The 26606-nt window shown below is 46.8% G+C and overlaps 1 protein-coding gene and 1 pseudogene across 1 annotated transcript; one reads left to right on the forward strand and one right to left on the reverse strand.

The window, feature by feature from the left end:
• Positions 1-5614: 5614 nt before the first annotated feature.
• Positions 5615-7082, reverse strand: LOC103639805 (uncharacterized; annotated as a pseudogene).
• Positions 7083-24726: 17644 nt separating this feature from the next.
• On the forward strand, positions 24727-25723 carry LOC103639806 (probable CCR4-associated factor 1 homolog 11). Its single transcript, XM_008662511.4, has one exon. The coding sequence runs from the start codon at positions 24729-24731 to the stop codon at positions 25602-25604; it is 876 nt and encodes a 291-aa protein (XP_008660733.3). The 5' UTR covers positions 24727-24728; the 3' UTR covers positions 25605-25723.
• The last annotated feature ends 883 nt before the right edge of the window (positions 25724-26606 follow it).

Genomic DNA, 26606 nt, shown 5'->3' on the forward strand with positions numbered 1-26606 from the left:
AAACCCCTATTTATAGTACGGCTAAAAGAGAATAAAAGACCTTACTAAATCACAAGTGTCCACATCTCCTTGACACTCGGACTCCGTAGTCCTTCACCTTTTGTTTCGTTGTTTTAGCCGTCGCTTCGAGTTCTTATCTCTGGGATTGTTTTCACCGTTGTAGTACTTCTACCTGTAATGCGACCTAACTTACCATTTGTCTCTGCAAAACACACGTTAGTCACATATAATATTACGTTGTCATTAATCACTAAAACCAACCAGGGGCCTAGATGCTTTCAACCTCCTGTCATAATAGAATTAATCCACGAACACCAAGTACTGGAGAAACCTTTCATACGTAAGGTCTGCTGCACAAAGTTCCATTTAACATTATCATATGCCTTTTCAAAATCAATTTTAAATATTATCCCACTCTTTTTCCTTCTATGAAGTTCGTGAATCGTCTCATGCAAAACTACCACCCCTTCCATAATGTTCCTGCCAGAGATAAAAGCCGTTTGGGTCGGAGAAATTACTTTCGAAGCAACCGAAGAGAGCCTATTTGTCATCACCTTTGTAAAGATTTTAAAACTTACATTAAGTAAACAGATAGGTCTATATTGCTGAATCGTCTCCGCCTCCCTACATTTCGGTAAAAGTATGATCGTGCCAAAATTCAGACTATAAAGAGGTACGTCGCCTCTATGAAAGTCTTGGAAGAGAGCAACTAGATCATCTTTTACTTTAGACCATAACACTTGGTAAAACTCCGCAGGGAATCCATCTGAACCAGGAGCTTTATTATGCTCCATCTGGAATAGAGCCTTACGAATTTCGTCCTCAGGAAAAGGTGAAATCAAAAGGTCATTTTCTACTTCCGAGACCTGAGGTATGTCTTGTCTATGACTCCCATCTAGAGCCGCATCTGTTTCCTTCGGTGGACCGAACAACCTTTTGTAATAGGACGTTATATGCTTCCTCAAAGCCTCTTCCCCATGTATGACATTGTTTCCATCACGCAGTTGGTAAATCCTAGACTTCCTATGTTTCCCACTAGCAACAAGGTGGAGATACTTAGTATTAGAATCACCTTGAAGAAGTTCCTTAGTTTTCGCTCTTTGATACCACTTGATTTCTTCCTCTCTAAGCATATGGGATAATTTATTCTGAAGAAATTGTTTCAAATCAATTTCATCAACTGCCAGACCAACCCCTCTGCCTTTTTATCCAAGAAATCTAGTTTGTTCAGAATATCTTTCTTCTCTTTTTTGTACGCTCCGCTGGAATTTTTAGCCCAACCCCTAAGGTATTGCCTCACCCATCTAATCTTGGCCTACCACCTTTCCAAAGGGGTATTTCCCACTGTAACTGAAGCCCAAGTAGTCTTTACCATATCTAAGAAACCGTCACGAAGTAACCATCTTAATTCAAATTTGAAAGGATGTGGAAGTGCACATTCATTAGATTCTCCAGTGTTCAACAACAAAGGCGTATGATCGAAAATATCCCTGTTCAGAGCTACTACTGTAGATAAAGGATATTTATTGTCCCATTCAGTAGCTACCAGGATACGATCCAACTTTTCATATGTCAGATAAGGTAACCTGTTAGCCCACGTGAACTGCCTTCCAGACATCTCAATCTCTTTCAGGTTTAAACTATCAATTACCGCATTAAACATAAAAGGCCGTCTACTTTGAAAATTGTCTTTATTCTTGTCCTTTGGACCTCTAAGAATATTAAAATCACCACCTATTACTATAGGTAAGGTCTCACGACTCACAAATTGAACAAGCTCTGTCAAGAAAGCATCTTTCCTATCATTCTGAGCAGGACCATACACTACAGTTAAAGCCCATTTGAAGCAATCATTTTTGTTGCACAAAATGAACTTAACGTAGAAATCCCTTTCGTCAATAGATCCTATGTCATAAATATCCATATCAATACCCATTAGAATTCCCCCCTGAATGACCAGACGGTTCTTTTGTATGCCAGATAAAATTTCTCCCTCCACTTAAATTCCTTAAAAAAGATTCTGTAAACGATCTCTTAACTGTTTCTGAAATAGCAATAAAAGATAAACTTTGCTCCTTTGTTAACTCTGAAATAAATCTATGCTTTAAAGGGTCTCTAAACCCATCACAATTCCAAAACACCCCTTTCATTTAGACTGAAAAGAATTTGACTTATTCCTCCTCATGGAAACCTTTGTGACTTCGGACATGTCAGTACGAGACATTGCTATATGTTCACTTTCCATGTCCATCACCTCATCCGTACTATCCTCAAAAAGAACACCCAAGATAAAGTTATCTAGTTCCGCCTCATCTGCTCTCTCTCTCACTCCTCCTTATCTAAGGCCCTAGACCTCGCCTGTTGGTTAAAATCCAACTTTTTACTTTGTTCCAACTGAACTAGGAAATTTGCAAACTTATGCACAGATTCCTCAGAGTTATTACCAAAAAAACCCAAAGGACGTAATTTATCAACAACTTGCTGAACCGAAAGACTGCATAAAACAAGCGACTCATTACCTTCCATGAAGTTGGAGTCGAGGTTGCGAGACGCCTTCTACCTGGAAGCCCTCTCCAAACTGTCTCCCGCTGAAGTTGTAGCCCTCCTCTGGCTACGATATGACACGGATGAACCCGTATACACTGCCGGAACAGCAGCACAAATCGCCACCTCTAGAGTAACCTGACCGCTCTTTTTGACCATCTCATAACCTGAGAGCAGACTACCTGGCACACCTGCTGGCTGCGACCTAGTTCTGCCAACTTTGTCCTCTCCCAAATGCTCCTGCAACTCCTCACCCAAACCCAACCCTAGAATTTACCCGACCCTGAACTTCCATCCTCCAAAATCGAGTCCAGATCCACTACCTTCTTCCCCGAATATTTTCCTTCACTGTCCTGCCTTTCGTGCTTGCTGCTTTGTTTTGATTTTGTGGCGTCCACATTTGGATAAGCCAATGCATTACCAATGCCTTTGTTTCCATTGTTCTGCTGATCATCATCACCAACCTCCAGATCCAAGTCATCCATATCCATCGGTTCCAGATTATCATTGTCCATATTCTCCTCCACTCTGAACTGAAGCTCATACAAGTTATCACCTATCACTACATCCACAAACTGAGGTAACAAACTCGCATCCAAAACTAGCACCTGTAAACGACAAATTTCATAATTATTTGTAAACTTCATGTCCACCGCCTTTGTCACCCCGAGGATGGAACCCACCGCCCAAATAAGCAGAAAATTCATCATCTCCTTAGGGATGCCAGTGATCTGAACCCAAACTTTGCCCGAAGTTGATTTCACTTCCACTAGCAACACCTTCTCCTCTATTGACATTGACGCATTGAATTTTGTTTGGACCACACCCCATTCTATCATATGCTCCAAATCGGTACGAGATGGAAATTGAGTCTTGAACACATTGGTACCAACGGACTCCACCTCCCATTTCCACCTAACCGGCACCAGACGCTCAAGTTCTGATGACACCTGTACTACGGACAGAGCACCCCCTGATACCTTAATTATAGCATTTTTTGAATCCCCTCTATGCTTCTGCGATGGAGTGTAAGGAATGTGAAAAGAACCAAGCCCATCGACTGCATACCCATAAGTCACAACATTTGGTTTTACCCCTCTAAACTGATGGCATCTCTCAGCGTTATGGGCATCACAATTGCAGATATCACACCACAGCTCTATAGTACAACCCTGCATTACATGACCCTTTGTCAGGCATCTGCAACAATAAGGAGGCTTTCCTTCCTTGGTCTTACCATGTGCAGCACCACGAACCACCACATCCTCCTGTTCACTATTCTTCCCTGGCAGCAAAGTTTCCTCCCTCTCATCCTCCACCAACTTATCCCCTGAGTCGAAAACCTGTTGTACAACTGCAGGGTGAGACGCACCTGAAACAAAAAGGTGGCTGCTTCGAAAACGCCTGGTTAATCAAGGCCACGGCATGAGCAAGAGCCTCAGTCGACGACGACACTGCTGCAGAAGAAGAGGCCGCCTCCGCCCTTGAAAAATTCACCTGAGAACCTGCACGCTGCCCCCACCTTGGTTCCTGACCTCCAAATCAATTCAACACACCAGTCCCTCTCCCCCTGAAAGCACTAAATCCACGGACACTCCTGGAATTGGAGAAATGATTCATACCACGGCCGAACTGGTTAAAGCTTCCACGCCTAGCATCAAATCCTTGCCTGTGTGCCTGCTGAAAGCTCGCACGACCACGCACAACACCTTGCCCATGGCGGAACCCACGTCCGCCAAATCATGCCCCATGGCTGCCAGCACCGCCCTGAGTGACTCTCCCGTCCTCCAAGTCTGCACCTGCGTGGCCCGGCCCCGCACCAAGACCAGTGCGAGAACTGCTAAGCCCTGCTCCCCTGCCACCAGCACCACCCTGAGAACTCCGGCCGCCGTCCATGTCCGCCGCCCTCAGCACGTCAGCATAGAAGGTAGGTTTCCTGTCTGGTTTGCACGGCTTGCGGAACAGCATCGCACATGGCACAGGACAAGAAGTGCCTATTCTAGCAAACAAAGAAACCAGACCGGGAATGGGCCGAAAGCGTGACATGGGGTCCAGAACATATTTGCCGCACAGTCAGGCCCCGGGCGCCCGTCACGCAGCATGCTTTGCTGCCGTGATTCACGTTCCATTAACTCGGCACTGTTTGAATTCGAATCCTGCAGCCAACTTGCACAAACGTCATGATTCTCATGCATGTACACAACCCCTGACTCCGGCGAGCTGCCCGGTGAGGTGGTAAACATTTTAGCTACACCATCTGGCCGGGACGGCGCCGACGAAGTGTGCTTCAGGGGCATGAACCTTGCCTTTTCTAAGGCATCTCCCAGTGTTATCTTTGGCAAAACCCGAGGATTAGGTAGGACCCCTGCCCATGGCTTCAAGCCACTGGCCTTTGGGGTTTTCCTACTGTGCCCGGCAACTAGATCAATAATTTTTTCCCATCTTACACCGCACATCTTCATCTGCCTCCCGCAGATCATGCATTGAACACCCCTGGATGACAGCCTTCAAAATTTCCAGAGTATCAGGTACATGAATCTCCTCATCGACATCTAACTCAGAACCCGCGCCGTCGCTTGAAATTGCCTAGAATCTATTCCCGTGTAGATCTTCCATACCATGAACATGAGGTCGAGATCCGTTGGACGATGCGGCCACGAGTTTGTTAACTCGATGGAACCGCTCGTAATCCACGATTTGATCCACCTCATGCTCCAACTCACTATACTCATGAACAATCTTAGAAGCGGAGCGCGGAGCTAGTGTCAACCATCTCACACGTAACTTATTTGACATAAAGCAACAGAAGAAAACAACAAAAAAACAAAACCAGAGAAGAATGAGAGGAGGATAGATTCAACAAAGGTGAAAGAAACTCCCCTGATGGATGATGGATACCTTGGAGGAGAGGTATACGAGCTCCATGAAGGGCGTGCTTTGTGACCTAGTTCTAATCTGTGGCATCTATTGGGCAAGACAACATCTCATGCCAGATCCCCTGATGAGCCCCCAAACAATCAGGATAAGGTGGTGCCATTCATGCCACAAATTCCAACCCATCCATCCAATTTCAACCTCGTGTCGGCTTCTGCAACACCGCAGACAAGTACATCGCTGCCTTCGTGCTCCCTGTGTCGGCCTTCTCTCCTGTTGCCCACTGGAGCTTCTTGTAACCATACCTGCCAATGAGCCTGGCAAGCGCCTTCCTCCGTTCATCGGCGTGGCACATGTGGCTGTCAATCCAAAGCAGCCCACCAGCGCGCAGCACCCGGTTGACGTCAAACATGAAGAACTCCAGCGCCTCCTCCGTCCCTGCCTGTCCTAGCGCCGGTGACCCACCTTCGGCCAATGCGGTGGCCCTGACGTGCACGAGGTCGAACACCCCGTCGTAGAACAGGAACCGGTGCACCAGTGAGAGCAGCAGCGGGAACAGTCCCCTGGCCGCCACGAACTCGTTCATGGGTTTCCCGGCGTTGTTGAGCACTGTGGTGAAGATGGTGACCCTGCGCTCCCTCATCCAGGCCGTGAAGTTGGCGGCGCCGCCGGAGACGTCGAGGCCGGTCTGGATCTTGCCGGCGGCGAGGCGCAGGACGTCGTCGACGAGGAACTCGTGGCCATGGCGTGGCCTCACCCAGTTGCGGCCGTCGACGCCCATGTTTGACACCGGGAGCGCGGCGCGCGGGCCCCGGGAGAGGCAGCGGCTCGCAGGCCTTGGAGACGAGGCGTGTCAGCCCTGCTACACAAGAGGCGGCTGCGCCAATCACGGACGACAAGGAAGGAGTTAGCTAGGGGTCTGCCGAGGCAAGCAACTCAGCACGTCCAAGGCGTGAGAAGCGCGACAACATTTGTATTACTGGGCCGAGTTGGTCATGTAAGGGTTATCTGGGCCGAGCTACCGAGAAAGTATAAAGGATACGGACTCAGGCAATTGTAAGGGGATCGCAGAACAGAGAACTAAACAATATTCCACCGTATCTCTCTCTTCTCCAACCCTCCTTTCCCCTTCTCCACGACAAATCGCGATCGCGTCGTCATCCCGTCGGCAAGGTCGCTAACAAGGCGGTGCGCGAGCGTGGCGTCGCGCGGGCAGGTGGCGTTGGGCGTGTAGGTGGCGAACTCGGCGAGGAGCGCGAGCGTGGAGGGGGAGGGGAAGAGGCCCGAGCGCGACGGAGGCCGGCATGGGGGTGAGCCCCGAGCGCGTGCGGGGAGAGGAAGAGGAGCAGCTCTAGGGGCAGGGTGGTGCCGGTGCCGTCACCCGCTGATGCGCGATGCAGGACGAGGCGGGTCGCGTCCAGCTCCCGCGCGATGGCGGCCACCTGCGCGGAGATGTCAGCGGCGGCAGAGGAGGGGAGGTTGGAGGTGGCGGCGGGGACGGAGACGGGGTGTGCGCGGGGGGAGAGGAAGGCCAGCAACGAGAGGAGGTTGGTGGAGAGGAGGGAGAGCAGCACGAGGAGGTTGAGCAGCGCGGGCGAGCAGAGGCACGCCAGGCGCCGCCCGCCACGCCAGGAGGACGCCACGTTCAGCGACACCGACCCCATCGCGCGGCGGCCGCCACGGCCCCTACCCGCTTCAGTGTGCGACTGTGCGTGCGTCCGCGTTGGCTTTGCTTGCTCTAGCTGGGGAGTCGGGAGAGTTCGGGACGAGGAAAAGGAGTGGAGGCTTGGGGGAGGAAGATGGTGTGCGAGCGAGCGACCGAGCTGGGGAAAGCGCGAAAGTGAAGGAGCTGCGTACCCAACTTTAATCGGGTTTTAAGAACATCTCCAAGATCTCTTAAAAAATGACTCTTCAAAATCAGTTTCAAGGACCATCTAAAAAATTAGTAGGATAGATTCTAATCCTTTCTCCAACAGATTCCTTAAAACGAAATATTGTTTCTGGGGAGCTCAAAAAACCCCTCATTTATAGCTATAAATGAGGGAGTTTTAAGGGCTATGAAAAAGTTAAGAGTGTTTTAGGGAACCGTTGGAGACACATTTTTGTGTTTTTTTTTCTAAAAAACTTGATTTAGGAGAAACTTCTAGAAAGTTTTTGGAGATGCTCTAAGACTCGAGTAATTCAGTTTTAGGTAGATAGATTGGATCTGAATTTGGATAAATGGGGTTTAGGTAATGGACAACGAGTTTTCCCTCAGCCCTAGTAGGGTTGATTTAGTGACAAGGTGATCACGGGGGATTGGAGGGATTGGAGGAGATTGAGGCAGAAATGAACTCACTTCTCTCTCAATCCCCTGTGACCCCTGGTCACCAAATCATCCCTACGTGAATGGTTGTCGGCTGCCTGTAGACCTTATTTAAATGTATTAGAGCTAATAGTTAGCTCATAAAATTAGTTAAATACATCTAAACATTCTAACCAATAGTTTATCTATTAGTTAATTTTAACAAATTAGCTAATAGATAGATAGCTATTTATTAGCGAGCTAATTCCACTAGTAAACTTTTAGCCAACTAATTATTAGCTCTAGTTCATTCAAACACCACGTGAGTCTGAATTCGTCTGCCTTTTGTCTTTAGGCTTCGTTTAGCAGAATTTCTCCGATCTAGAGATGGCAATGGGTACCCACGACCCGATACCCGATGGGTATTTACTCCATTAGGTATGTATATGGACAAAATATTCTAACCGTGTGTCTCTTACTGGGCAAAAGTCTTCACCCAATGAGTAAACATGTATTAGAAAGTTCTGCCTTCACCCATACCTGTTAACCCGTGGGTATAAAACACACGGTACAAACTTAGCCTAAAGCATAAACTTTGGCTTCAATCATCCATCTTTTTTACTATTTAACAACCTTTTAGGATACAGTGTTATAGAAGACTTAACGACTATTTGATGACCATGTAATGGAACATGTAATGTGCTATGTAGTACTATCCTAGTGTTGCTATTTTATCCAATTATCTTTGGTGTTGTTGAATGGATGGTTAAATGATGCTAGAAATTTTGTAATGGTATTTAGATGAATATACTTGACATTTGTATAATATACCATTTTGATAGATGTTTAATCTTTATGGTACGAGTGACCCGATCTATACCCATATGGGTATGAGGGTAAATCTATACCCACCAATATATATAGGTGCTCCGATAGAGTTATTTTTTATCGTGTGTATGAATATAAGATAGTAATATCCGGTGATTATTTACCTGTTGCATATCTACGCGATCAACTACCATCGGTGGGGTAATACCTGCAATAATTGTGCCACGTGTGGTGCTGCCTCACGCAGCATGGGTATCATGTGACTGTTTGGTTGCTCTATCACGCAGCATGGGTAAATCCTCGCATTCCCTTCCCTGACCACGTGTGCGCCCTTGCCCTGTTCCACCATCCCCGTGAATCACCTGTTGGAGCGTCGCTGCGGACCGTGAAGGGAGGCGGCCGCCGCTGTACCCGTTCTTCACCGGTGAAGCAAATTGGGACGCGTGGTTGGCCAATGACCTTTGTCGCGCCCTAGGGAGTGAAATTGACACCGCTGCGGAACCAATCGAGGCGCGGAACAAGCGGAATTCTTCACCGAGGTGCGACAACCGCGTCGTGGCCACACCTCACCGTGGAGGAAGCTTAGCGCAGCGAAACCCGTGGTAAACATCCCATCCCTCGCTTGTACTTCATACCCCCATCGTGTTGCACCAATTCGAATGGAAGATAGCTTACAAGAACCCCCGAAATTGCTCACCAGAAGCTAAGCTCCGTCGCGGTGCCGCGTTGGGTCGGGGGCAGGGCATGCCAATGTATCATCCGCGATGGGACTGCCTTCATCATGTCCGTTGTGGCTTGGGGTTGCCCGTGCAATGGAAATCCTTAGTTCTAGGGCGCCCGTGCATGGTTCCGGGAGACTCCGGTGAACTCGCCACCGTAGGCGGTGGCGGCGCCGCCGCGCTCTGCGGATTGAGCTCGTGATTTGGGGTGAGCCGTTGGATTGTAGATTTGCGGTGCTGATTGTTCCTCAGCAAACATTGGGATAGCCGGTAATCTGGGTCGTTTAATTTGGAATGAAGGGATAAGATTACATCACCCTTCATAATATCTGGGCCACCCAAACTTGATCCGATGGTCGTTGCCGCTCCGATTCGGCTTGATGCGCGACTAATCTGGAGCATCCCGGGTGGATCGGACGGTTGACCTACTTCCGTAGACCTGGGCTATGGCAGCGTTACGTATGAGCCCCCGAGTTATACTGAAATCAACCCGCAGTTCTATGGCAGGGTCGCCTGTGCCTGGGATTCATTTGCGCCAGACCCCCTGCGTTCTTGTATAATTGAGGCCCAGTCCAGAGCATTGTAAAATCAGAGAAATTAAATTTTTAAATGGATTTTTAAATTATAAATAAGTGCTAGAACTTATAAAATTCATAGAAAATTCATCTCTAGACCAAATTAATCCATTCCAATTTCTAAAATTTTGTAATATTATTATCTATCACATAGCGTGGCAGAACCTCCCAAGTTATTGGGCCCACATGCACCTGCCCTTGTCTCAAAGACCTCAGACGGCTATGCATGTGCACCAGATAACTTAACAGGATTTGTCCGAGTGCCCCAAGGACCTCGGATAAACCACTTACAACCAGAACTGTGGGAATAAGTAAACACAAATCACACACCAACATTTTGCAGCAGAAATCTTATTACAAAATTTTACAAGTTACATCAAGTTTTACAATGTACATGATCAGAGTGATTACAAAAGTGATTCAAAGAAATAACTTTGAACTGTTATAAATTATTTGTAGTTTTGAAATATATGCTAGCTTAAGTGACCATCCTCAATAAGAAGTATAGAATAAGTACTTAGACTTATAAGAAGGCTGTGCCCACCGACGCTTAACACCAATCACAATCAAGTGACTCGTAACCTGCAGTAACAATGGGTAAAACCCTAAGTATGCAAGTACTCAGCAAGACTTACCCGACTAAATAAAAGACTCTCAAGGGTATGCTGGATTTGGGAATCAAGGAAGGGCTTTTAGCAAGAATCAACTTTAATAATTTGCAGGAAAGCTTACTAAAATGAGTCCTTACTTTCAACATTTTAGTGCTAGATTAAGTATTAATAGACCTTGTTTGCATCTAGTCTAATTTCATCATCACATTAATCAATACAACATGATTTTTGCTCATTATGATTCCATCCATGACTTAGATTACAGGGCAGTGACCAAGTCTTCATGTCCGAGAAGTAACGGCGATCTGAATCGATTAATACCCAGCTGGGGATCTCCAATCACACGACATATGTAGCACTTAACCCTTGCATATGTCAACTCACCACCGGGGTTCTTAAGACCAGATCAGGTTCATGCCAACCGAGAGCACAGATACACCACCGTCCAGCCTCTTGCCACGGAGGGTACACGCTACTCTCGCCATCTCTCCACTCCCATTGCGTGTTGTCTTATTCTGGTATTAGTCTGCTCGAGGCAAAGCTTACCCATGACGAGGCATGTGACCAGTTAAAAGGTCCTCGATCATCAAGCCTATATTCGCTATAATCCTTAATCAACCTGGGTAGAACATCACCTGTTCCTAGCCCAAGTCCCGATTTAAGTACTTCCATCCTTAGGATTGTTTATGTTCCTTAGGATGAAAAGAGCATTATAGGGAACTTTGCAGTAAGATCCCACCACGCTCCCAATGAAAATATTCTTGCAGGTAGAAGTCATCCTTCCTCAAGATAACCCCTGAGCTAGGCCTTAATGCAAAAGACAACCTCTATCCACAAGATCTAAGCAGGGATAAGCATTTTTGTAAATCATATTTTGATACTTCATTAGAAGTATCTATAAAGGTATGGATATCAAGGTAGGCAATGCATCAAAAGGTTTCCAAGCAACTCCTATAAACCTAATGCACATTTAGCTAGACTTAAAGTGTGTAAAAATTATTTAAAACATAAGGAAGAGGTTGCATGCACCGGGGCTTGCCTGGAATAAACACTAGGTTAGTGTTTGTTAGGTGACGACCACTTGGCGATCAGCCTTTTGTGTTGGCACTTGTTCAGTCTGCCCTTCCTCAGGTTCGTCCATCAGCTTCACTATGCGGAGTAGCCCGTGCTTGGGGTCGACTTGGCTCGTCTTCCGCATCACGCGATTATTTATCATACCTCATGAGATGCACGATGCACATGTATGGGCACAAGTATAAAGAGTATAAGATAGATATCTACACCGAAGAGAATGAAACACTTATAACAAAACATTAAGCAAATACTAGCTAGCGATGTACGACTAATTATAATAATTACGCCTTTCTAGCCTATTCGGAGGTAGCGCATACATCGCAATACAATAAAATATACACACACTCTACTTTCTTTTATGATTTATTAACAGAATCATATTACTATATATATTTTTACCAAGTTAGCATAGTATGACCACTATCATTTGACATAAGAAAATCTGAAAATGCTTACCACCAACACACTCCGAATCACGAAATTGACGATCACCAGATGATGCTATTCGCTCCCCACTACTCGGAGTGGCAAACAACATTCATCTGACACATAATCGATTTCTAAACATCAGATATAATGATTACCCGAGCAAATCATCGACTTCATTATGAAATCAAGATTTATCAAAAACCACTACTGACAACACTAAACGGTAGACGATTTAACTACTAAATTTATTCTTTGTGTTACCAATTTTTAGAAGAACCTATCGACTAGTCGTTAGAGACACTAGACCTATTCCTCATTTTATTACTTCGACCACTTATCGGATACGAAACACCGATTTAATCCTTCTCGCATAACCTATGTCGTTAAACCTAAACTTAGCTATGCAGCACGACGACTTCGTAATCAGGGACACAATTACCATGCTGCAGGTAGGCCCGTATTCCTACAAGCGTCAAATAAATACGTGCCTTAGCTACAAGCGGAATAATCGTCGCGACATACATACATATCAATTCATTTATCAAACTAGTCAATAAAAATAGCAAAGCAGCTCACCGTTCCAATATCTGACTCGAATCCGCGAGATCGGTAATGATTTTCCGATCCAGGCAATTTGTCGAGCGCTTGGCAGGTATTATATGAGCTTCACACACACCACCACATGACGAACTCTCAACACCAATTGGACTTCATCCGAGTAACTCGGCGAAATTAACTTCAACTCGCAGCTGGTGTCGCGCGAAGGCGAAACGGGCCCAAGGGATGCGAGCACGAAGGCGCTTGCACATCGACACGAAGAGAGAAAATCAGAGCACAAAGGGACGCTGGAATCCGGGCTGGGCGCGACGACAACCAAACAGTGAAGCACGCGCGCACAGCGAGGGACAAAGCACAGAGCTGAAGGTCGATGGCATTGGGGTTCGGCGACAAGGCAAGGTCGAGCACACAGAGCGACTAGCTACGACTCTGGAGCAGGCCAAGCACGAGAAGCGCGCAAACGGCGGGAATAGCGTGAGCTGGGAGGTGACCATGGCACACAGAGGCAAGGAAACTTAGGCGCGAGCAGACGCAGCATCACGACAGTGGTGAATGACTGGGGTGGCTCTGCTGCAGATCCTTGTTTGGAGAAGAACGACGACCGACGAGGAGGACGTCGGCCAAAGAGCAGCGGCCGGACATCCATGGCAGCCGGCGAAGCACGGTGGAGCTGAGACAGGGCAGCGACGCACGCCGGTCCTGTGCGCACGTAGAGGGAGGAGAGAGAAGGCACGAGTGCTAGCTCTAGTAGCTGCTTCGAGATGAGGCTGGAGCGTCATGAGAGAGGTACTAGTGTATGTAGCGCGCCCAGCGCGCGATATAAAATTCCATTCTGAATTTTTAAATTTTACTTAGATATTATATATAATCTGATTTTGTATTCTTAAGACTTGCCAACTGACTAATCTGAAATAGATCAAACCAGTGTGGTCAGAGAGAGAGAGAGCTGCAATATGTAACCCATAAGATGTTTTTAATTTAAGAAATACTAAAGAATTACCTAATTGTAAATTACAAAATTGATAAGAGGCACTACTCTGCATGCAAACGAACATTTTGGAAAATTATAACTTCTCATGCACAACAGTACGGGTTATTAAACAATCGCCATCACACAGCATTATTAATAGTCCACATAAGGTTAAGAGTCATCTACAGAGTAAAAATCTAGACTATAAATTTAATATGTATGGAGGCGAATTCCTGTTTTTGACATATAAGAATGGTGGTAGGGGATGCATCAATGTGACATGGTTTAAAGTAGCAGAATACATGCCACCACCAACCGGGGAGAGGAGTTATTGGTGTTGCTTCATCCATCCAATGCAAACCATAAGAAGCTCCCAACCCCACCTCCCAAGAGGCACCTGGGAATTAACATGGTTGATGGGAGGACCAAGCTAGTAGAGTACATGCTGCCACCAAAGATTGAAAAGAAGGTGGTCGATTAACAGATGTATGTCCAGACGTAAGATATGTGCTCCTTGACATTGATCAGGAGGCTAAGGAACATGCATTATTATACCATAGTGAAAGGCTATTAATTGCTTATGGTCTGATTAGCACTCCGGTGAGGACTCCACTGGTGTCAATAAGAACCTGAGGATATGTGGTGACTTCCACAATTCCATCAATATCGTGTCCAGGATTGTTGGCAGAGAGCTTATTGTGAGGGACAATGAGAGGTTTCACTCTTTCAAGAATGGATAGTGCTCCTATGAAGGCTATTGGTGATAATGGATTAAATCTGTTCTTCTCATTGGTGTTGCTGCCATACTTGTGGAAAACAAAACATTATCTCCTAACTTTCCTATGGAAGAGGTGGACAACGGAATTAGAAAGTTTGGAAATGAATGACCACAGCTCGTTGTAAATTGTTGGCATAACCAAAAATGAAAAGTATATGAGTACCCATATAACTAATTGAGTTGACCTAAATACAAATATGAACGTACACATTTTACCATGCAACTTGATATGTATTCGACAATTAGAATATAAACATTAATAGATGATGCAACAGCAACATACGATCATAATTTATGTGGAAATTAAAACATTATCTCTGAACTTACCTAAGGAAGAGTTGGACTGCACAATTAGAAAGCTCAATGGGAGTGGAGGTGGGGAGGTGGGGAGCAACAGAAAGGAGATACTGTTGCATTGCATCTGCCCGTGGATTGTGGGTCCGCGTACTGCTACAGCCTGCTGGACTCATAGTATCGGCCTTGATTATGCAGTGTACCGGCACAGTTGTGCAGCGCCAGGCCGAGCCAGCCACCAGAAAGGAGCAACACATGTATCAAATGGGGAAAATAAAATGAAATATTAATCCTAGCTTAAACTAAGATGCGACTCACAGCACCAAATGGAAAAAAATGAAAGAATCCAATTCCGTCGGACGCCATTCATTCATATCCATGTGAGCACTTGGTTGTTGTGCGCATGCAACAGGAAAGCAAGGCATGCAGTATAGTCCAAAGCTTACTTACCTACCTTTGTCACAAAGCTGACAAAATGACATAGGATGCATGCTAAATATTTCTGCAGTGAAACCACGATCAACCTCAGTGCATAAAACATGAAACCGCGATCAACCTCAGTGCGTAAAACGGTCTTCTCTTTACCAAATTGAGCAACCTGCAATGAGCATATCAAGTTATCATCCACCAAAATAGAATAGGGTCTCCAAATAAAATCGTAGAGGACACCATTGATCTATGAATGCCTTGTTCCATAGTAAAATTAAGATCAAGCTAGTGTCTAAAGCGGTTAGAGTATGTTTTCATAAAAAGCATGACATTAACTACAATGCTCAAAATCATGTTATATTATTTTAAGGCTCACCAAAAGGGCATGTGTAATACAACACTAAACAGAAGACAAAAGTAATAAGGATATCTTAAATGTGAATGTAGCATTGAATTGACAATGGATTAACAGGTGACGAAGACATGATACTGATCTCAGGATAAAGAGTGGCACCTCTTTCGGTGGCCATGCATAAAAACCAGAGGTAGATTATATATCGAAATGATCAATTCTAAGGTGTTTAGCAATACAATCCTACTTCTATTGTTTTCAGATCTTAGGAAGTCGTCTGCCAGTTGAAACAGAATGGGAGTCTGGGCACCTGAGATCTTTACACTATCAACAAAAGCCTCATCACCTAAGCTGATTAGAACATTGCAACAAACAAAAAATTCTCCCTCCCCACCATTCTGAAAGCCAAGTATTTACCAAACAAATCATTTCGGACTGCTACTCATAATGGACCAAGGTCTGTCTTCCAACCACATAAACATGGTGATTGTACATTTCTCCAGGTAAGCATCGCAGGCGAAAAATTCAGAAGCTGTGTAATTTGTTGAAGAATATGGAGAAGAAGCATAAAATTCAGAAGCTGTGTAATTTGTTGAAGAATATGGAGAAGAAGCATGTTACATTAGGTTTATTAGTAAAGCATACCTGTTTTTGGATAGAAGTTGCAGGTTGTATAAATTGACTCCTAAAAATTCCAAGAAGTAAGTGATTGTAAAAAAAGTAAGGAAGAATTCAGGTTTGTGCTATATAGGTTGAGGGGGGTTGTGAATAAGAAAAAAAATAAATGGTTTGTCTGTACATAAATGTTTTGTGTGAAGGCAAGGGTCTTCTCAAAGCTTGTTTATAACAGATTCCTTCGGTCGTAAGTAATACATATTAATTCAGTGAACAAAGCATTAGGAGATGAGTAAGAGGCAATCCATATGGTTATTATCACTCAGAGAATCAAAGCAAAACAAAAGGGCAAACCAGGCCTTAGTGATTAATCAATCATGATATGATATTGATCTCTATCAAAACGGACACAAACTACATCACAGAAAATAGGTCAAGAGGTGAACTTACCCCTGAGTTCAATTGATTGCAATCAGTTAGCTACAACCCTTCAAAGTTCAGTGCCACAAATAGTGGTGTCAAAGTATTGTTGATGGCATGCACTTCAAAGTAGATATCACAATGGACCTCCCACAAGTGAGGATTGTCAACACTAAAATTGGGGAAATCCATATGTTGAGGATTTGGGAGGCTGTGACTGGGTGCAGCGAATGAGTTCCAAGGATCCTACGAGAGCAAATAATTTTTCCCTAAGAATCCACACTGTCTGAGCACCGATTATCACAATCACAGATAGCTAGAGTAGATTTGAAGGGAATTTAGAAAGAATTTGGGAGATAACTTAGAGAGATGTCGGATCACGACAAATATTGTGAGAATGTTGAGTTCAGAGTTCTCTCAATAGGCACATTCTCACCTTTATTAGTTATATATTACATCTAGTTAACCATAGCATCACTGCATCAGTCTGAGCTGCAATTAACAAAAGCATCAGATGCTATGGCTAACTGTAGGCGTCACTCCTTTTATTCTTGTATGAAAAGGCATTTATATTAAAGTTGAAAATAACTAATTAGCTGAGCTGACTTAAAGATGAATATGAAAATACATATTTGACCATGTAATTTGTGGCTGTAATAATGAAGTTTGCATTGTGGATAACAGTTCACCGTACAGAAGGTTTTGAAGTGTGAACCAATTAATCACGGTGTCGGTCAGGTGAATGAGAGAGCTGTAAAATTATAATTAGTAAGTTTTGTTAGTCATAAATAGCAGTTAATATATTTATAAAATATGCAAGGTAGTTGATGTAGCCGTCAGCAAAAAAGTATAAAGAAACAAAAGAATATATCAGTGTCCATATAATTAGCTGAGTTGACCTAAAGATGAATATAAATGTATATGTCATGCAAGACGTGGAAAACTACAATTTCACGTGCAAAGCAATGAAGGTCTAACATCCAACATCACAACAACTTCATGTATATGTAAGATAGTTTGAGTAGCTAAGTTTAATTAGCGTCTATGAAAGCGAAGTATTGGTTATGACTAATAAGAATCATATACTATTAGCAGGAGCACACATATATTCCAAATGAAACGGAGAAAAGAAATTGGAACTATTTCTAATTTACCTTGCTCGACGATTTGTTTGGTACCTTTGATCATTAACTCAAAGCTCACAAACTTTCCTATCACTTCCTCGAGAGACATTAGCTTATATCTAGGATCACCACGAATTAATTGAACATGTGTAGGATTACGAAAAACAAGTGATCTTAGAATAACCTTGACCATTTCATGGTCATCCTATTTGGCGCTCCCGAGGTTGCGCACTTGGTTGACCAAGGTCTTGAGCCAGTTGTACATCGCTTGTGGCTCCTCTCCTTGGTTGAGGATGAATCGACCGAGTTCCCCCTCGATCGTCTCTCGCTTGGTGATCTTGGTCACATCATCCCCTTCATGCGCGGTCTTTAGCACATCCCAAATCTCTTTGGCATTTTTCAGCCCTTGCACCTTATTATACTCCTCTCGACATAGAGAGGCGAGAAGTATAGTTGTGGCTTGGGAGTCAAAGTGCCGGATTTGGACGACCTCGTCCGAATCATATGCTTTATCCCCCATGGATGGTACCTACGCTCCAAACTCAACAATGTCCCAAATGCTAGCGTGGAGTGAGGTTAGATGATGCCTCATTTTATCACTCCACATACAATAATCTTCACCGTCAAAAACCGGTGGTTTGCCTAATGGGACGGAAAGTAAAGAAGTGTGTTTAGAAATACGAGGATAGCGTAGGGGGATCTTACTAAACTTCTTGCGCTCATGGCGCTTAGAAGTGACGGACGGAGCGTCGGAGCTAGAGGTGGAGGGCGACGAAGAGTCGGTCTCGTAGTAGACCACTTTCTTCATTTTCTTCTTCTTGTCTCCATTCCAATGTGACTTGACACGGGGAGGTGATTCCTCCCTTCCTTTGGCGCCGGACTCCTTTGATGGAGCCTTCCCGTGGCTTGTGGCTGTATCCATCTCTCTCTTGGCGGATCCTCCCGACATCACTTCGAGTTGTTAGACTCTAATGAAGTACTGGGCTTTGATACCAATTGAAAGTCGCCTAGAGGGGGGGGGGGTGAATAAGCAGAAACTGAAATTTATAAATTTTAAGCACAACTACAAGCCGGGGTTAGCGTTAGAAATAAAACCGAGTCCGAAAGAGAGGGCGAAAACAAATCAACCAAGAAATAAAGTGAGTGACACGGTGATTTGTTTTACCGAGGTTCGGTTCTTGCAAACCTAGTCCCCGTTGAGGTGGTCACAAAGACAGGGTCTCTTTCAACCCTTTCCCTCTCTCAAACGGTCACTTAGACTGAGTGAACTTTCTCCTTAATCAAACGGGTCACTTAGACCCCTCATAAGGACCACCACAACTTGGTGTCTCTTGCTTTGATTACAAGTGTCTTGAGAATAAGAATGAGGAAGAAGAAAGCGATCCAAGCGACAAGAACTCAAATGAACACGAAAATCTCTCTCTCACAAGTCACTAAGTATTTGGAGTGGTTTTGGACTTTGGAGAGGATTTGATCATTTGTGTCTTGGAGTGAAGTCTAGAGCTCTTGTATTGAATGCAATATGCTGGAAACTTGGATGCCTTGAATAGTGGTGGTTGGGGGGTATTTATAGCCCCAACCACCAAAACAACCGTTGGGGAGGGCTACTATCGATGGGCGCACTAGACAGTCCGGTGCGCCACCGGACACTGTCCGGTGCACCAGCCACGTCACCCAACCGTTAGGGTTCTGACGGTTTCGATCGTTGGAGCTCTGATAGCTTGGGGCACCGGACAGGCACTGTTCACGGTCCGGTGCACCTTCTGGCACTGCTCTGACTCTGCGCGAACTGTCCACGCACTGTAGCGCTTTTGCAGGTGTCCGTTGGAGTCGACCGTTGCGCTGGAGCCGTTGTTCCGGTGAATTATAGCGGAGCGGCTGTCGAGAAACCTGAAGGTGAAGAGTTCAGCCTGTACGGTCCCTGGGGCACCGGACACTGTCCGGTGGCACACCGGACTGTTCGATGCGCCAGACCAGGGTTCTCTTCGGTTTCTTTTGCTCCTTTCTTTTGAACCCTAACTTAGATCTTTTTATTGGTTTCTGTTGAACCTTTAGCACCTGTAGAACATATAATCTAGAGCAAACTAGTTAGTCCAATTGTTTGTGTTGGGCATTTCAACCACCAAAATCATTTAGGAAAAAGGTTTGACCCTATTTCCCTTTCAAAAACTCCTACGTGTATTCTTGTTATAGGTAAAATCTGTTGTAAACCAGGGGCGGAATGAGTAGTTGGCGGGGCAAAGTGGGCCATAGTTCCACCTCAATTTTTTCTCTTTATATGTACACTAGGTGTGTGCCCGTGCATTGCAGCGGGAGTACATTGGGATGAGCATTGACACATATCTGATCGGATCTTCTATTTTCTTAGGGGTCCAGAGAAAGTTTGCTCGGAAGCCAAACATGTTAAGACCTGAGCATGTGTTACCCTTGTGCCCCATCAGCAGACTGTCCCGTGCTTGTATGAGTCTTGTTAATTTGCATGTCTCGTGCATAGTCTTTCACCATGTATTCACTATAATATACAGAATCCATGTGACAAACATTATCAATATCGCACAAACTATTTTAAAGAGTCAATATAGAATTTTTAATAATAGGCAAATATCTCGCACAAACTATTTTAAAAAGTGATGAATATATTACTAATATGATGAGGTAAATATCTATACTGAGTATTTCTTTTTCTTTTGAGATAAAACATGATCAACTTACATAATAACCTATTTAGAAAGACAAAAAATGATGAATATATACTTGTGAACAAAGGGATTTATAAATCCACAGGTTACAGAATTACCCAATAGGTGAGAACAACAACACCAATTGGTTAGGTGGAAGAACTAAAAGAAAGAAGAGTAGATAAAGCTAAAAGTTAAGAAGAACACAAATTACCAGTAGTCTATAAATCTCTATATTTTAGTCCTTATTGTTCTGTCACTGTTATCAGAACATTTTTTATTGGCCTCTGGCATCTTTTGACTTCAAGTGAAGTTTTAAGTTACATCACTTGAATACTTGAAACTAATAAATGCTAAATAGCTAATTCGCCGTGTCTAAAAACCATGCTGGAATGGATATGCTCCTACTCCTATCGAAAGAAAGAAGTTTCGTTAGCAGGATTTATGAAAATAAACCTCTTATATCAGCTGACCTGTAAACTGTAATTTATGCAACTAAAAGGTAGCAGGATTGTATTAGTGAAAAAAGTGCAAAAACGGATCCAGGATTGTATCAGCTGACCTGTAACCTCTTGCAAACTTCAGAGCAGGGGTTGTTGAGGGCGGTGGGGGAGGGAGCAGATCGTGGGGGGAGGGAGAGGGAGGATCGCGACCATCACTGCGACTCGTGGGGGAGGATCGTGGCCAGGCTCGTGGGGGAGGATCGCGGCCACTATCTTTTGGCAATGGGGGCAGGGATTGTTGAGATCGGGGGAGGGGAGTAGATCGCGAGGCAGGGAGAGGGAGGATCACGGCCATCGTGCGAAACAGTAACACACACGACGATCGTTACCACTATCTTTTGCTTCGAGGGTGAGGATTGAGCACCGCAAGCCGATAGGGGGAGCCCAACAGAGAGCACGCCGCGAGGGGATGGCGAGCGAGACGCGATGGAGGATGTTGAGGACCTGACGGTTTCGGTGGAGGGTGTTGAGGAGCTGACGACGTCGTAGTCGGTGAGTTTTGGGTTGGGGCAGGGGCACGGTGGGGGCTGGGAGCCTACGTAGACGGGAGCAAGTTCCACGGGCACAACGAGGGTAGGGCACGACAGGGGCTGGTAGCCTGCGGGGCATGGGCGAGATCCACGTCCCTCCACGCGGGAGCGAGACCTGCGGGCACAGCAGGGGTTGTGAGCCTCCGAGCGTGGGCGAGATCTGCGTGCCGACGCGGTGCTGGCGACGCGGGCGTGTAGGGGGACAGAGGCGGGGCGGTGGGGGAACCGTGGGTGTGGCGGCGGGATGAGCGGTCATCGCGCGTGGAGCGGGTGCGGTTTGGGGGCTAGGTGTGGCGGGGGCGGAGGTAGGTGGAGGCATGGTGAAGCATTGTGAACGTCCACATTAGGTCCTTATAAATTAGTAGAGGTATCTAGATTATGATATCATTAGATGCTTATATTAAATGACTTATATTAATAGAAGTGTAATGGATCATCAAGCTACAGGTGGATAGCCATATGCGTGTTGTTTCCATCTCACCTATATTAACAGAACCATCATCTGTGATCACTTAATAATCCGGCCGATGACTATTACATTATTGGTCATCTTTTCTTCTATTTAATTTGTAATATTCTATTCGATGCATATGTGGCCATGTGGGGTTCTACTCCTCCTCTACATATGAAACGCCAAACACATAGCTAGTGTGGTGTGGTACAGGCGGTGGCACAGCAGCAGCGGTCCAGTCCCGCTCCCGCAAGCTCGACCGTGAACCGTCGAGCATACCACCCGCTGTTGCCTGCCGTGCGCTGGAGTGGCGAGTGACAGAGCCCACATCGATGTGGATGCAGGCACAGGTGACGGCGGCGGACTAGGCATGGTGGATCATCCTCCTCCCCGGCGCACGCATCGCCAGCGCGTGTGTGCCAGCCTGCCAGGTCCGTCAGACCCTGGCCTGACTAGGGGAGCTGCACTGCAGTGGACTGGACTGTTTGCCGCGGGTACGAGCGCGAGTAGTGGTGGTCTCATACGCGTGCCCGGTGCCCGCGATGCGCGATCGCTCGCCGTCGCAGTCGTTCGTCTCGATCCGGTCGGCTCCGGGGCAGGCAGCCCAGTCGCTCACAAGTCCCACCGTATGGTCCGACCCACCCCGCACCCCCTTCTGCTGGCGTGGGGTGGGCCGACGGCAGCGGCACCAGCACCCACCGTCCGCGCTCTTCCCGCCCCGCCCCCGTGCCCAGTCGCTAATTACGTGCACCTGCCATCTGTCTGTCAACACACACGGCGCACGCCACCCGTCTGCCTCTGTTGCCACGCTAGGACGCTACCCACGCGGGCGGGAGCGGGAGGTCCTCTTCTCCGCCCGCTTTTGCGCTGCCTTGTCTACGCTCGATTCCCCGGCCCCCGCGGCCTCCTCCCTCTCACACACGCCTTCCCTCCAGCGCCGCACCACGTCAGCAGGGCCGGCGGGCAGCCCACTCCTCTCGCTCCTCCACTCCACCTCTACCCCATGCGCTCTTTCTACCGCCGAATCAGCACTACTCATCACCCGGACAGGGAATAGAGATATTTTCTGCTCTGACCCTATTTCTGGAGGGCGGGCGGGGGGAGGCGGCGAGGTGACATGACGGTTGCGACCTGGCGCCGAAGACTTGCGTGAGTGGTAACTGGAACCGAATCTTTCCCTCGGCTGTTCGGTGCTCGCCTCGCCCCTGTTGCGGCACCGCTCGTGTCCCCTGTTGCCGCAGGCGCTGGTCGGCTCGTTTGACCTCGTCTGCGCAGATTCGTCGAAGAGGTGGGCTGGTGGCTGCGGCTGAGTGGGGCAAGCCCGGAGGCCTTGAGAAGCGATGCAGAGGGAGGTGGGCCCGCAGGTCCAGCCGATGCCTCCCCACGCCGCGGCCGCCGTGAAGAAGCGCGGCCCGCCGTGGCCCGCCGCCGCGGGGAACTGGAACCCCAGGCTGTGGGACTGGGACAGGCGCGCGCTCACCGCCAGGCCGTCGGCCGATGCGCTCCGCCTCGCCGGTGGCCAGCCCCATCAGGCGACCGAGGTGCACCGTCAGGGGGCCGGGGGAAGCGGCGCGCTGAAGCTCCAGCTCGGCCCGCGGGAATGCTCCGCGACCCCGACGGACGCTAGCCCGACGTCGTCCCCGCCTGCTTCGGGGCAGATCCTGGTGGTCAGGCCGAGCAAGCAGGTGCGGTCAGGATCGCCTGGCAGCGTGGGCGGCGGCGGGGCTGCCAACGGAGGCGCGGGCTACCCGATGTTCCAGGTGGATGACTGCCGGGGGGAGGGGAGCACACGCAGAGAGAGGGCAGGGGCAGTCTACACTAATGACTTAATAGTTAGTAGAGATTGAATGTATTACAAATTGAGAAAAAAATAGCAAGTATTTGGATCCAAAACTACAGTGAGCAGGCCACTTCCACCGTCCTGGCCTACCGTCCAAATCCAGAGTCTCGTAACACTATTTTCAGCAACGTTCTTTATATCCATTCTCTATATCCATCCTTTACATTCTCCTATGAAGATTATCTTCTCAGTCTCTCATTCCTCTCCTGCAGCGTCTTTCATGCGAAAATACCTATATTGGAGACATATTTTACTTTTTTTTGTACGTATGTATTCGTTATACTCTTAAATATATTATACATATTTTAGTTTTGCTAGATATATTGTTTAAAGTATTAAATAGATAGAGGAGAGAGAAACTCTATATATGAGGATTCAACAACGCCCCCTAGATTTAGAGGACACAGTTGGACGTGTAAGACGAGAATCCACCTAAAATTTAGGGTACAAAATGTTATAGCCTATTTATGGAGAGAGTCTAAAACAGCCCACTCTTAGCCTGCTTCGGTCAACCATTGCATAACAAGAATTTTATAACAATTAAATATTGAAAGAGTATATAATCTGGATGAAATAGTTGTAGATTCAGTATTAAAAAATAAGTTGATGTGTATAATAAAAATATTCAAAATGAAGGGTGCACATTCAGATTCTAATTTTTATGGTACAATCACTAATTTCTATATGCAATATTACATCTGTTTTCTTATCTACCGATTTTGTTTAGCCTCACATGATTTCTATCAAATCTCCGCCACTGTTGCAAACTTTTGACAAGGCGCCTGTTCTGTGCTCTGAGTCCGATGTGATAGGAACGGAAGAAAACCAACCTGGGCGCCTGTTCTGTTACCGTAGATAAAATCTGTTGCAAACCCTACCTTGCACCGCCATAAAAGTATATATATGAGAAAATTCCTGGTATGCCATCAGATTTTATACTTATCCCTTGTGTGCCACTGAGTGGCATATAGGTATATTTTTTGGTGTCTATGATATGTGGGGCCAGTGGCATACAAGGAATGAGTATATTTTACAGTGGCATACAGGGAATTGGCCCTATATATATCTACCTTGCACCGCCTGTTCTGTTACTGTAGATAAAATCTGTTGCAAACTTTGACGAAAGGTGGTCCGCTTCGCCCATGTCCGAACGCCCGTGATGTCCGAACGCCCCTACCTATAAAACCAGGGCACCACGCCCACGTTCCAAGATCAAAACGTCTCGACAAGGCACAGCCACCTGAAGCAATGCCGATGTACTCCAAGTCGGAACTCATCCACGTGCCGCCACCGCCATGCAGCCGTCCCCGTTACGTCATGGCGCCACCCCTGGTCTTCACGTCCATCGGCGCGTCGATGAACGCCGCCGTGCGCGACGTTTGGGCCAGCAACTTCGACGAAGAGCTCTCCAACCTATCGGCGGTGCTGCCGCGCTACCCCTGCGTTTGCTTGGACACCGAGTTCCCCGGCGCGGTACACGACTCGGACATGCCGCGGTACATGCGCGGCCCGCGGGAGAGCTACGAGCTGGTGAAGCGAAACGTAGACGACCTCAAGCTGCTGCAGGTCGGGATCGCGCTGTCGGGCCCCGCCGGCCGGTTCCCCATCGCGTGGCAGTTCAACATCCGGGGCTTCGACCCCGCGCTTCACCCGCACGCGCCGGCCTCCATCGCCATGCTCCGCGAGCAGGGGATGGACTTCGCCATGCTGAACGAGTTCGGCATCGACCCCGAAGACTTCGCCGCCGGGTTCCGCCGCAGCGGCCTCGCCTGCGGGTGGCTCACCTGGACCGCCTTCTCGGGCTCGTACGACTTCGGGTACCTCGCCAAGGCGCTCACCGGCGGCCAGCCGCTGCCGGACACGCTGGACGGCTTCCTCGCCCTGGTCCGTCGGCTGTTCGGACACAGTGTGTTCGACGTGAAGCACCTCGCCAGATGCTGCGCCTTGCGCGGGGGGCTGGAACAGGTGGCCACCGCGCTCGGCGTCAAGCGCGCCGCCGGCCGCGCGCACTGCGCCGGCTCCGACAGCCTGCTCACCACCGACGTCCTCCTGCTAATGATGGATCGCTTCTTCAGGAACGTCGATGTGCTCGCGCACGCCGGAACCATCGTAGACCTCACCTAGTTTCCTAGCTAGTACTGCTTTTCTAGTGGATAGGTTTTAGTTTTTGCGATGTAGCCATGCATGCAGTATCCAGCTGCTAATTTGTACGAATTGCTTTTATAAGTTCTTGATTGGAGACTGATCTGCATTTGATCATGTGTTTTTATACTCTCAAGCATTCAAGTAAATGGTTCAGTATAGATATAGGCATCTGAACCATTTTGCTACAAGATACTGTTAGACAGCATTAGTTAACTTGGTCAATCAATCGATCGATCAGAATTTGCTGCCTGCAGTACTTATGACAGCACAGAAACAATGTAACATAACGGGACCTGGTACTGGTAATTTTGCTTGTCAACAAAGCAAATACATATCTCTGTTTGCTAGAAAGAAGAACGAATGAACATGCAGATGTCTTCCCGAGGTAGAATGCAAGTCCTTACATATTTTATTTTCAAGCATAACAAATATGGATACTGTTTACAAGGGCTAATTTTTTTTGATTAAAAGAATGTCAGGAAGTGGTGACTGAGTTGATGAAGTTATGCACATAGCTTCATCAAATAAAATATATAGCCATGATTGACAGTTAATAACTGAAATATTAATTAGTTTAGAAAACTTCGACTGCAATATATGGTGAGTCAGGATTTCGAAGCAATTACAGAGTAAGCCAGCAACATTCTTGTGATTCCTAGAAAGAGATGGAGATTGTAATTAGACAAAGCAAAATCTCCCAAGCATTATGTGGAAGTAATGCTTTTCCAGTAGTCTTAAATAGAGATGGCATCGGCGCTGCGCTCGGTGGCAGCTGACGCACACGGCAATGCCGAGCCGGAGAGGATGGCAGCCGACACAGCTTTGCGGCAGCCGGCGCATTGTGCCCCTCTGGAGGGGTTTACGTGGTGGCTAGAACGGTGGCAACGACGGAGGCTGCTTGCTTTGATCTGGGGTCCTGGCCTTTCAATGTGCTGGAGGGCATCTTGATCGAAAGCATCGGCGACGGTGACGTCTTGTTTT

The sequence above is a fragment of the Zea mays genome, chromosome 9 (genome assembly GCF_902167145.1).
Source record: "Zea mays cultivar B73 chromosome 9, Zm-B73-REFERENCE-NAM-5.0, whole genome shotgun sequence".
Taxonomy (NCBI): domain Eukaryota; kingdom Viridiplantae; phylum Streptophyta; class Magnoliopsida; order Poales; family Poaceae; genus Zea; species Zea mays.